This window comes from Astyanax mexicanus, chromosome 1, assembly GCF_023375975.1.
Source record: "Astyanax mexicanus isolate ESR-SI-001 chromosome 1, AstMex3_surface, whole genome shotgun sequence".
In the NCBI taxonomy this organism is placed as follows: Eukaryota; Metazoa; Chordata; class Actinopteri; order Characiformes; family Acestrorhamphidae; genus Astyanax; species Astyanax mexicanus.
The window spans coordinates 72986057-72998416 of NC_064408.1; the positions used below are offsets into that span (position 1 = coordinate 72986057).

Consider the following 12360-nt stretch of genomic DNA (forward strand, 5'->3'; position numbering starts at 1 on the left):
GGTGTTTTATGCAACCTGGCATAGGGCCTAGAATCACCTCTGCTACAGCAGTCGTGTCCTCACACTGTGTTCAGGTGTCCCGGATAAACAGTGATGTTGAATCCCAGTGATGTTGAATGTTGTCCCACTCTGAACACTCTTCTTTACCTCTGCAGTTAAATCTGAACTTAGGCCATATCCAGATGGGATTCATTTCTCAGGGGGACGTCTGTGAAAAATATTGCACACTTCTACTCAGTAATAAAACTCTTGCATTCGGACTGCAAATGAAAAAACAGGAGGACCAGTGAGTTTTTAGGCTTTCTCGTTCCCATGACATTTCAGTGTTCAGTAGCTCCTCCTATATATATATATATATATATATATATATATATATATATATATATATATATATATATATATATATTTATGCTGTTGTGTTTACATGGATCTCTGCAGAAACGCGTATCCAAAGTGTATTTACGGTGCGTAGCAGTGCACAAATAGCTATTTTCTTATACCAGGGCTCAGAGATGTGCATCCGGACAGGACTAAAATCACCTTACGACCAGTTCAGCGAAAACAGTACGAAATTCAGCCTGTAGAACGTCTGAGAAAAACACATACATGGTCGTTCCGGACGAGAATAAAATCACAGAGGGCACCCCCATAAAAGAGAAAATTACCCCAGGACCCCCTGAGGAACTAATCCCGTCCTGATAGGGCTTTAGCGATAGTTTAAGGCAGTGTTAAAGAGAATCTAGATTTACTTGAGGTGTTTTATGCAATCTGGAATAGGTCCTAGAATCACCTCTGCTAAAGCAGTCCTGTCCAGTGATGTCCTGTCCCACTCTGTACACTCTTCTTTACATCTGCAGTTTAATCTGAATTTACACTCTGCATTAGTCTTTCTCTCGTTCAGGAGCTGTGTGTGTGTTAGAGTTGCAGTGTGTGTGTGTGTGTGTGTGTGTGTGTGTAGGTATAGGGTTATTAAGGACGCAGCTTCGTCCTCGCACGGCTGAGCTCACACGTTACTGCGCTGCAGCGGAGGCCACAAACGCGCGCGCGGGAGCAGCTGCAGCCTCGCGGGAGGAGGAGGAGGACGTTGGGGGCGGGTGAGCGCGCGTGTGTGTGCGTGTTGGAGAGGGGGGGTGCAGCTCTTCTCCTCACTGTCCCGTTCACAGTGCAGGTATGGGCAGAGCAGCAGTGGGGGACTCGAGCTGCGCGTGCTCACTGGAACATCTACTGGACAGCAGGACAGTGCCCTGCTGACCCTCCACCGGACCCTCTCTGACCCCCGCGCGCGCCCTTTACAGCGTTTCTTCATCCTTTAGAAAGCTCCACGGAGCTTCAGAGATCCTCACAGAGCTTCACAGATCTTCACACGGCTCCACAGAGCTCCACGCGACTCTGTACAGAAGCGTGGCAGCGCGCGGAGTGCCCGGATGTTGCCTCACCTGCACCTGCTGCGGCCGCGATGATCGGCTCGTGACGCGCTCCACAGCGCAGCAGAGCGCCGGTGCCGTCAGCGCGCGCGCACACACGCACCCATTTCTGCGCGTGAGCGTGTAGGCGCGCGTGTGTGTGAGCGCGTGAGGAAGAGTGAAAGAGGGGGAGAGCACCATGGACAGCGCGGTGGGCTTCTGCGTGCTGGGTGAGTAGAGCGCGCGCGCACACACATACACACACCGTAGAGAAGGACTGTTAACTTCAGTGTGTGTACTTTATAACGCATATACATGAATGAACAGAGTGAATATATAAATAAATTAAAAAGAAAAGGGAAATATACTGAAAGTAACTGCAGTAACTGATCAGCACAACAACCTGCACAAAAAAATGGAAAGAGAGAAAGTAGGTAACAAAAAGGTAGAGAGAGAAAGAAAATGGAAAAAAGGACATAAGTCAAACAATTGTAGACTAAAGAGGATGGAGAGATTGGGATGGAGACAAAGGAAATAAATAAATTATAATGAGGGAAAGGTGGAGACAATACATGGGAAGAAAAAAGAAAGAACCAAAAAAAAGAGGGAAAGATTTTTAAAAAATATATAATGTAAGACACAAAGGAAAGAGTAGAATAAATAAAAGTAGAAATAAATATAAATGTGATATAAAAAAATAAAATATAAAATAAAAATAAATGGGGGAGACAGCAAAAATAATCATGAGTTAAAGGAGGTGAGGAAAACTGAACAGAACACAAAAAGAAGAAGTGGAAGATTTTTATTACAAAAACAGAGAAAAAAACATGTACATGAGAGAGATATCGAGAGATAACAAAGAAAATAAAAAATAAGTGTTTTAAATCAAAAGTAAAGGAGAAAAGGAAAAGGAAGAAATAAAAAAAGAATCATAGGTTTAGGAAAAAAAATATTGATTGACAAAAGAGAGAGAGAGAAATGATAAGAAGATAAAGAAAGAGTGAATGATAAAACAAGAGGAGGGAGAAGTACTAGAAAAAAAGCTAAACCAAAAGAGAAAGAAAGAGAGATGTGATGAGAAAAAAAGTGAAGTAGAAATAAAAATGAAAATGAAATAGAAAGTAGATAAAAAAAGGAAGGTAAAACTGTACTGGCTGCCTGTTTCTAAACTCAAGTGTGTGTGTGTGTGTGCAGGATGTCTGCTCCTGTCTTCGGTTCTGCTGGCGGAGCAGGAGGTGGAGAACCTGTCCGGACTGTCCCCAAACCCGGACAAGGATATCTTTGTGGTCCGGGAGAATGGGACCACCTGTCTGATGGCTGAGTTCGCTGTCAGATTCCTCATCCCGTATGATGTGCTCGCGCTCAACGGAATTGATGTGAGTGTAGCCCAGTTTTACTCTTATACAGGTAGTTCAGCTGCACTTCATCCTCTGTCTGATTTGCTGAATCATCACACCTGCTCTGAGATTCAGACACACACACACACACACACACACACACAGTTTGGTAACACATCCTACACACATTTGCAAAACCCCTAGTATCGTACAATACTGTCTCGGGACTGACTGTGTGTGTGTGTGTGTGTGTGTGCATGCAGCTCATCACAGAGCAGGCATCTCTGGCCCTCCCCCGTGGCGCACACATCGAGGGCTCGTGCGGCAGCACTGAGGCCGAGCTCCACATCTCTTGGGTAAACAACGCCTACACACTCCGCATCTACTTTACCAAGGTGGGCGAACAGCACACTCACACATTACAGAGCAGATTATACATGCCCCCACACACACTGATTCATACGCACATGTGCCTGTGTGTGTGTGTGTGTGTTTAGGAGAAGCGCACTATGGGCAGTGATGGAAAAGCGAAGGAGACTGAGATTTGGAAGATGAGTAAAGTCCAGCTGGTGTACAACACCTCAGATACGACACACTTCATCAACGCTTACAACCGTACGTACTGGAGCCCTGAGCATTCCTAACTTCCCCCTGCCTTTCCACAGCGCACTCCGTTCATTCAAAGAGCAGTAAGAGTAGCTGTGTTAGTAGTGGTGTTGTAAAAAAAATACTGTAGTAAACGAAGGTACTGCTATAAAGAAACTTATAATAATAATAATATTAATAAATAATAATGAGAATAAGAAGTAGAGTTGAAAGTAGTGCTGCATTTTGCTGACTCTGCATGGATTGAACAGTTTGTACAGTTAAGAGGGTTGGTGTGCTATTCTGGGGGGTCCTCACTAGAAAAACAAAACTAGATAAACACGAATCAGTAAATCAAAATAATGTATTGTTCTTTATACATGCTTTATATAATCATGAAATGTAAATGTGCACAGTATTATTAACATAAATTATATCATCATGTGTTTTTGATACATGATTGTATTTGATTCATGTGTTGATACACATTTAGTGTTGATTAAGTTTAAGTTTAATGACTAATGTTTGTGAAGATATTCTTATTGTAATCTACTGTAAACATGTCACTGTAATATTTTACAAAGATTACCCAAATTACAAAGAATATGATGCTTATTTAAAAAAAAGCTGTATATAAAAAAGCTATATATAAAAGCTAAACTGATCTTACGAAAAAAATAAATAAATAACTGGGGGGGCAACGCTCCCCCCTACCTCTACTACAACTGCACCAACGCTTCATGAACAAGGGAATTGAGCAATACACTGCAGTGACCAAGCTTAATGTCACTGCCCGCACTGCAGTAACATTTATTATCATTATCATTATCGCTATTTTTATCATTACTTTCCTGTATTTGGGGGATTCTCATCCTCTCAGTTTCTCGCCCCACAAATCTTTTGTTCCTAATGGGGCTGCAGTGGTGCGTGCAGCCACATTCAATCCCTGCAAGGAAAACCGCAGTGTGGTGTCCAAAAACTTATGGGCAGAGCATGCCATTCCGTATTAGATGTAGCTAAACTGCCTTTTATTTTGTATAAATTACAGCATATTGATCTGAAATTTTAATTTTTTTGAATTTCAGTTATTTTTTTCTCAGCTGTTGAGATTTGGCTCTGTTGTTCTTGTATTCAGATAAAGAACTGTATGCAGACTCAGCAAAATCTAGTAAACATTTGATTAGCTCTCACCATAAGATAAGTCTGTTACGCTTTTTTAAATGATATTATTTGTTTGATGGTGCGTGATCACAACATTTAGAACCTATATGAAGCTCATTTTAACCTTATTTTCATGTAGGGGGTCTTTATGTATCTTTTTTACTCCTTTTGAGCATTAATTTGATAAACTGTATTTGTTAAATGGATGCTGAGAAGCAATAAGCAGTAGGGATTAAATGCATTTCCTCTCAGGTAATTTGTGTCTGTACCTCTACAGCGGGGAAACACACAGCCAGCACCCATCGTCTCTCAGCGTTGGTGACTCCAGGAGGCCGGTCGTATGTGTGTGCGGCTCAGCAGACCCTAACCCTCATCTCCAGTGACCACCAGAAGGGCATCACCATCTACATGTCCGACATCCAGATCCAGCCTTTCGACATCAAAAGCGACTTTGTGTTCAGTGAACGTAAGAAAGACAGCTGCACCCCCCCACCTCTCACATCCCAACCCCATAAACCCACCCCCCTTACCCCACTCCCCACCCACACCTGCCTCCACTGCAGATTCCCAGTTTTCCCAAGCATGCGCACTAACCAAAATCACACGGCTCAGCATGCCAGTCTGTACACACGCACAATAAGTGCACACAATACAGTCGATTTATACATAGATTGACAAATTTACAAAAAAGATAAAGATGGACAGATTTCATTCCAAATTCCATTTTTGGAATTTTTTGGCTATGTTCACATTACCAAGCTGAAGTGACTCAAATCTGTTTTTTTTTTGCTCAATGTGGCTTAGATCTGATTAATTTATGGCTATGTGACCGTGTCAAATCCAATTTTTTCAAATCAGATCTGAGCCACTTCCATATGTAGTCCTAAATAGGATACGTATCCGATTCATGGACTTACCACATGAATGTGAACGGTCAAATCGGAATTAATGCGTCTTTTTGCTAATGCATTTTTTTCCTTTGTAAAACTACGAGTCGTCTCTCAAATATGGAGTTTTTTGTTGTTGGTGAAGAAGACGATCTTAATACACGTATTAATGTGCGAATGTGAGGCGTTTCAGGGACAGGCTCATTCACATTACACACAAATACAGATCACTTACATTCGTGAATGAGAACCGTCAAAATGGCCAAATCCGATCTGAGCAAAAAATAGTTTTTGAGCAAAGTGGTACGGTGGCCGAGAAAGCCCAACGCAGTGCAAATTGAAAAGCGCTGCAAAAGCACAAAACACATCCATCAAAATTACAACACAGGCGCAGCAAATAGAAAAACGCGCTGCAAATAGAAAAACGCGTTGCAAATAGAAAAACGCGCTGCAAATAGAACCACAACACAACGGAAGTGAGTCACAACACAACGGAATTTTCCCGGGGGACCTTAAAAGATACTGTACCAGCTAAGCTGCGTCTTCAGTAACGTCTCGGACTTCACTATGTGTACAAAGGACAATAAGTGGCAAACAAGGCGTTTTGTGAAGCAGAACTTTTAATAAACATAACTTACTTTTCAGAAGCTTGTTTGCCACTTATTGTCCTTTGTATACAGCTGGTACAGCATCTTTTAAGGTCCCCCGGGAAAATTCCGTTGTGTTGTGACTCACTTCCGTTGTGTTGTGGTTCTATTTGCAGCGCGTTTTTCTATTTGCAGCGCGTTTTTCTATTTGCAGCGCGTTTTTCTATTTGCTGCGCCTGTGTTGTAATTTTGATGGATGTGTTTTGTGCTTTTGCAGCGCTTTTCCATTTGCACTGCGCTGGGCTTTCTCGGCCACCGTAAAGTGGCTTGTAATGTGAACATAGCCTTTGTAGGATATTATTGTCGCAGACCAAAATACCATGCATCTTCATTGTCGTTGTTTAGTGCCACAATATTAGTATTTTAATTGTTAATCCCATTATGTTTAATGTGGTCAGTAAAAATGATCCAAAATACTTCCACTGAAAAGTTAAGCAGGGTTTTTTTCAAGGAATACAAGGAATTTTCATGACAGTGATGAGATTTATATTAGTAGGTAATCCTCATAGTAAAAGCAATTTCTGAATTGAATTAAAATGCTTGCCTCATTATATCCACATGAATGGGCACAGTCTCACTGATTCAGTTCACATACATTTGTGGAAGTAATTTTCACATAATGTGGAAAGAAAGACATACACATAAAATATTGAATTTCTTCTGAAATTCTGTCTAAAGGACTGAAATGTAAAATTGAATATGTTTTTATAGTTTTTTGTGTCTGTTTTTTTTGTTACATTTTTTGGCATCCGGTTGTAGTCCCGACCTCTCGGTGAACTGGTGATCAGTAGTAGTCCTATTAAAGGCCCTTTCTTCAGCTAACAGTGTGGTGTGTGTGTGGAGAAGATTAGCGGTGTGTGAAGAGCAGGGGTCGCGACTCCTCCAGTTAATGAGGCCGTCGGCTTTGTCCCCTTTAAACCCGTGATTTACAAGCCTGTGTCGGACAGGACTACCAAGACGCCGCATCACAGCGGCACTTTCACCCCCCTCACCCCAACTCACCCCCCCAACCTCTCTCTCTCTCTGTGAGAAAGTCAGAAGTGCTGATAGTGCATGTTGGGAATGGCCAGGCTGTTGTGTGGTGTGGCACAGCTAATGAACGTCTCCTCCCCTGGTATTTCTGTAGCAGGCTGGCAGCGTGTGAGGGTGACACCTCTGACGCAGAGACACACGCATCCATTATTAATTCCCAGCTCAATGAGCCTTTTCAATTAGACGTCTAATTGTTTTCAGCGCTGGTGTGTAATCCTGTCAGTGTGCCGGTAGAGCTGAGCAAAGGTAATCCTCTTACTGCAGCTGTACGAGTGGTCTAACAGTGGGAGAATGTTCTGGAACTGGTCTCAAATGGTCGTGTGTGTGTGTGGGAATGGGTTGCTGAACTTCACTGGAGGATGAGGACGTGACAGATGATGTGAAGGCCTCGAGAAAGCAGTGTCTCCTAGAACATAAGGGCCATATGGAGGTTGCATGCTACAACAGAGAGTATAACATACGGGCAGAGGAGATGTTCATAAGAAGGCATTCTTACACAACAAAAAGGAACGATTCATATATGTAAAAATATATGTAAAATATATGTAGTTTACTTCTCCTCTTAGCTAGATTAACACATTAAAGTTTCCAAATTATCTGCGTACGGTAGCATGCATATGTGTGGATGAGTAAATGTGTATATTCTCTGGATATACCTCTGTCTTTAGCAGCGTCTTATCCCATCTTTTCTATAGTACCCTGTTCAATACTTTTTTCTCAGTAACCCTTTGTGCTGTCAGTGCTGCATGTTTATCCTGTGTTCTATGATAATATGTCAATAATAAGGAAGATTAACTGCAGAATTAACCAAAGTACTTACCATACTCTCCAAAATCTACCATTCAGATGCTCCTGAAAGCTTAATACAGCAGCATTATGTAGCATGCTATTTAAAAATATCATCATCCCTGTAAAAGGGAGAATAGCATCTCTATCACTCCTACTTCCTGCTCAGCACACCGGCATTATGTATTATGTATGTATCTCGCTGTCAGGAAAAACAATCACTTTAATAGTTACGATATCCCAGTTCCAACATCTGTCTTGTTCTACAATGAATACATCACTTATAAATGCACGAAACAAGCATGAAAGCCCCTTTTACACTAAGCAAAAAATAGTTTATATCCATCCATCCTTTTACTGAATAGAATTTTTTTTTAAATTTAAGTATATTTAAAAAAGCAATTCAAAAAGTGTTATCAAGCACCCCCAACATACAGCATGTTTCCGCTGTCCAATGAAAAACACATATCTCCAAAACAGCAACTTTACAGGAGAGAGAAAAAACCTTCTAAACATTTAATGAAAGTCGATGTAAAAACAGCAGGATTTGTACGGTCATGAAAAACCTGGAAAAGCCATGGAATTTGAAAATAGTCATTTCCAGGCCTGAATAAGTTTTGGAAAAATTTAAAATACCCTGAAGGTTTTGGAAAAGTCATGGAAATTTGGTCTACAAATCCTTGTGTTTCAGTTTATCGATGGAGAAAATCTATTTTGAGCTCAGAAAATACATCAGCTCATAACTGAGTAAATTTAGTTATTTAGCCCGACACAAAAGAGCTCTCAGGATCTGACACACATTGTATTACTGAGAGTGTGTCAGCATTTTATCTGATTCATTTTAGCCATCCTATAATTAATTTTGATTTTAGTTTTAGTTGATTTTTGGCTTTACTGGTCATGTCTGCACTGATGTTTTAAAAATCGTATAGTCATGAAAATTTGCCTTGAAAACATGGAAAAGTCATTAAAAAAACATAGAAATGTATTGGTTAAAAAGTGTATGAACCCCGAAAGAGTTTCTTTCAGGTCATTTTAAAGAGTTTTTATTGGTCTGTTTATCAAGAAAAGTTTTTTTTTTTTGCAAAGTGGAAGTGACGGTTTGTCTGTTCAAATGATGTAGTAAACTTAACATCGACAAAAATTGACATACTTGTTTTTCATTGGACAGTGACAATATAATTCACGAACATAACAAATTCTCCCAACCAGATAATTACCTGTCCAGGTGAAACATGGCAACCTTGGCATCACTTTCCAGGCTCTCAACTCCCCCAGGTTTTGCTGTTGTTGGAAAGTCACTATGATTTGACCCCTTAAGCTTTAATCAGCATTTTAAGTCTTTTCTACTGTTAGATTTTAGCAGTTTGTGTGCGCGTGTGTGTATTTATGCATATTTGTTTATTTTTGCCAATGAGCAAATAAGTACCCATGCAGAGAACACACACGTGTGGGCAGGTTGTGAGGTAGACCTTTACAGTGCTTTTTACTGTCCTGTGGCTTCCACAGATAAAATTATGGACATTATTTTTATTGTCAGAATATTTGATTATTGTTTGCTATCAGAATATCAAGTCAGTCAAGTCAAGTCAAGTAGTTTTATTGTCAATACTGCATATGTACAGGACATACAGAGAATTGAAATTACGTTACTCTCCTTCCCAATTTTACAGCAAGTACAGATAATAGATATAATAAAGGAGAATGGGAGACACTATGTGTACAATACAGCAGGGACACAAATAGACATAGTACATGAGACAAAAACAAGGTGTAGTGGTGTGGGGGAGGAATAGATATATAAATATAAGTAAATAAGTAAAAATAGATATATAATTATAATATAAAAGAGTTGGAGACACTATATGTTCAATACAGCAAGACACAACAAACATACGTAAGACAATAGTGCAATATTGATGGTGATTGAGATGGCATGACAGTAAAAATAGTAAATAACAGTAGTGCAAATACGGTATATGGTATATAGCTTAAGGCTGGTAAAGTGAATGGGTGCGTAAGTCCTCAAAGTTCACAGTTTAATTAAGTGGAATTAAAGTGCGTATTGACAGTGCAAGTATATCAGTAGTGCAGGTGTTGTGTAGTGCAAGTCCGTTTGGAAGGGACCAGTACTTTGTGCATTGTAGTGCAGAGTCTCAGTACTTTATTAGTGAGGGGGCAGGATGCTGAGTGAGTGTGTGCTGGGGGCAGGATTGGGATGCGGGGTAGAGCAGGAAGAGAGTTCAGCATCCTCACAGCCTGATGGATGGGGCTGTCTCGCAGTCTGCTGGTCCTCGCCCCGAGACTCCGCAGTCTCCTCCCTGATGGCAGCAGGATGAAGAAGCTGTGTAGTGGGTGAGAGGGATCTCCTGCCAGACGGAGGGCTTTCCGTGTGAGGCGGGAGCTGTACAAGTCCTGAAGGGAGGGGAGAGAGGTGCCAACAATCTTCTCAGCTGCTCTCACGATGCGCTGGAGGGTCCTGCGGCAGGATGCTGTGCAGGCCCCGTACCACACGGTGAAACAGCTGGTCAGTATGCTCTCGATGGCCCCTCTGTAGAAGGTGGTCATGATGGGGGTGGGGGCTCCAGCTCTTCTCAGCTTGCGGAGAAAGTAGAGACGCTGGTTTGCCTTCCTGGCCAGTGATGCTGAGTTGGTGCTCCAGGAGAGGTCCTCTGTGACGTGCACACACAGGAACTTGGTGCTGCTCACCCTCTCCACAGCAGTTCCGTTGATGAACAGAGGGGTGTGCAGTGTGTGAGTTCTCCTGAAGTCCACAACAATCTCCTTAGTCTTCTCTGTGTTCAGAGAGAGATTGTTGTGTTTGCACCAGGAGGCCAGGCGGCTCACCTCGCTCCTGTAGTGTGACTCATCGTTGTTGCTGATGAGACCCACCACCGTCGTGTCATCCGCAAACTTGACGAAGAGGTTGCAGGTGTGTGCTGGTGTGCAATCGTGGGTCAGCAGAGTGAACAGAAGGGGGCTCAGCACACATCCTTGGGGAGCCCCTGTGTTCAGTGTGGTGATGCTGGATGTGCTGCTGCCAACCCTCACTGCCTGTGGTCTTCCAGTCAGGAAGTCTAACAGCCAGTTGCACAGTGAAGTGCTAAGCTGGAAAACTCATGGAATTTAAAAATAGTAATTTCCAGGTCTGGATAAGTTTTGGAAAAATAAAAATAGCCAGAAAGTTTTGCTCTATAGATCTTTATATTTCCATCTATCGACAGAGAAAAGCTATTTTGAGCTAACAGATACATCAGCACAGAGTTAGTTCAGTAATTTAACCCGATACGATGGAAGATTTGACACATTTTACTATTGGAGATTGTGTGTCAACATTTCTTGAAGAATTTTTTCTAAAATCAATTTTTAGTTGATTATTAGTTTTATTGTCCATGTCTGCACTAATGTTTTAAAAATCAAATAGTCATACAAAAATTTCCTTGGAAAAGTCATGGAAATTCATTGGTGAAAAAGTGAATGAACCCTGATTACCATAGGTATAAACTAATACAAACTCTGCCGTTTATCCGTGATAAACTGCATTAAAATATGCACTGGTCTAGCACACAGGACCTTCTTCCTGTGTTTACCTACTTGTTCTTCTCCTGACAGCTCTGACCAATAAGCAGAGAACATGTTCTCACGATTTTTTGTGACGCATTTGGGGGAATTTTTTCCCTGTGTGAAAACAAACCAAACCAAGAGGAAAACACTTCAAGCTTCTAAACATGTTTAGATCTGAAAAATTGTTCTTTTTGTCAGCACACAAAAATAATTTTCCGATTATCAGCAGTACTGTAATTGTTTCTGTATGATGGCAGTGTATTAACAGTTCTCTCCTGTCCTGATACAGCATATAAGTGCATCACGGACCAGAGGGAGCGTCTGGAGGAGACTCTGCCACTGGTGTTGGGCCTCATCCTGGCTCTCATCATCGTCATCACCATCACCATCTACCACTTCCACCTCAAACTGACCGCGCAGCAGCCCCAGCTGCCCCGGGACCGCTCCCTCTACAAGAACATGTAAAGACTCTCTATGCACCGCGGCCGAGGCCAGCCATCAGGGGAACGAGCCAGTACCTGCAAACACTGCACCCTGCTGTCCAGGGACCTCACAAGCTTCCCCAGCTTATTCCTCCACTGCCTGACCTTCTGCTCCCTGCGTTATGATTTCGGGTCAATTCCTCTGTTTTTGTTTGTAGGTTCTTAATTGTTTTGCACATGTGTAAATGTAAAGGTGTGTAAACTACCAAACAGATCACTGCTATATTTGATGCATTTATTGAATATGTCATGGTGTGAGCCATACCAGTGTCACTCAGTGTAAAGTGTGCCAAACTAAAGCTATTCCAGTTGTATTGTAAAGGTACAGAGGCTGTACAATGAAGCTATTTTAAAGCTTATTGTGCCATATGGCTGATGCAATGAAACAAGAGATAAATCATGCAACATTTTGTGTGCAAAATTCTATTCAAAAATAAATTATTTTATGTCTGTCCATTTTTCTGCTTCTTGACTCA

The 12360-nt window shown here is 41.6% G+C and overlaps 1 protein-coding gene across 1 annotated transcript; it reads left to right on the top strand.

Moving 5' to 3' along the window:
• Positions 1–817: 817 nt before the first annotated feature.
• On the top strand, positions 818–12338 carry lamp5 (lysosomal associated membrane protein family member 5). The gene is made up of 6 exons (XM_022686811.2): positions 818–1633; positions 2598–2779; positions 3004–3135; positions 3238–3355; positions 4764–4952; positions 11692–12338. The coding sequence occupies exons 1-6, from the start codon at positions 1603–1605 to the stop codon at positions 11865–11867; spliced, it is 828 nt and encodes a 275-aa protein (XP_022542532.2). The 5' UTR covers positions 818–1602; the 3' UTR covers positions 11868–12338.
• Positions 12339–12360: the final 22 nt, after the last annotated feature.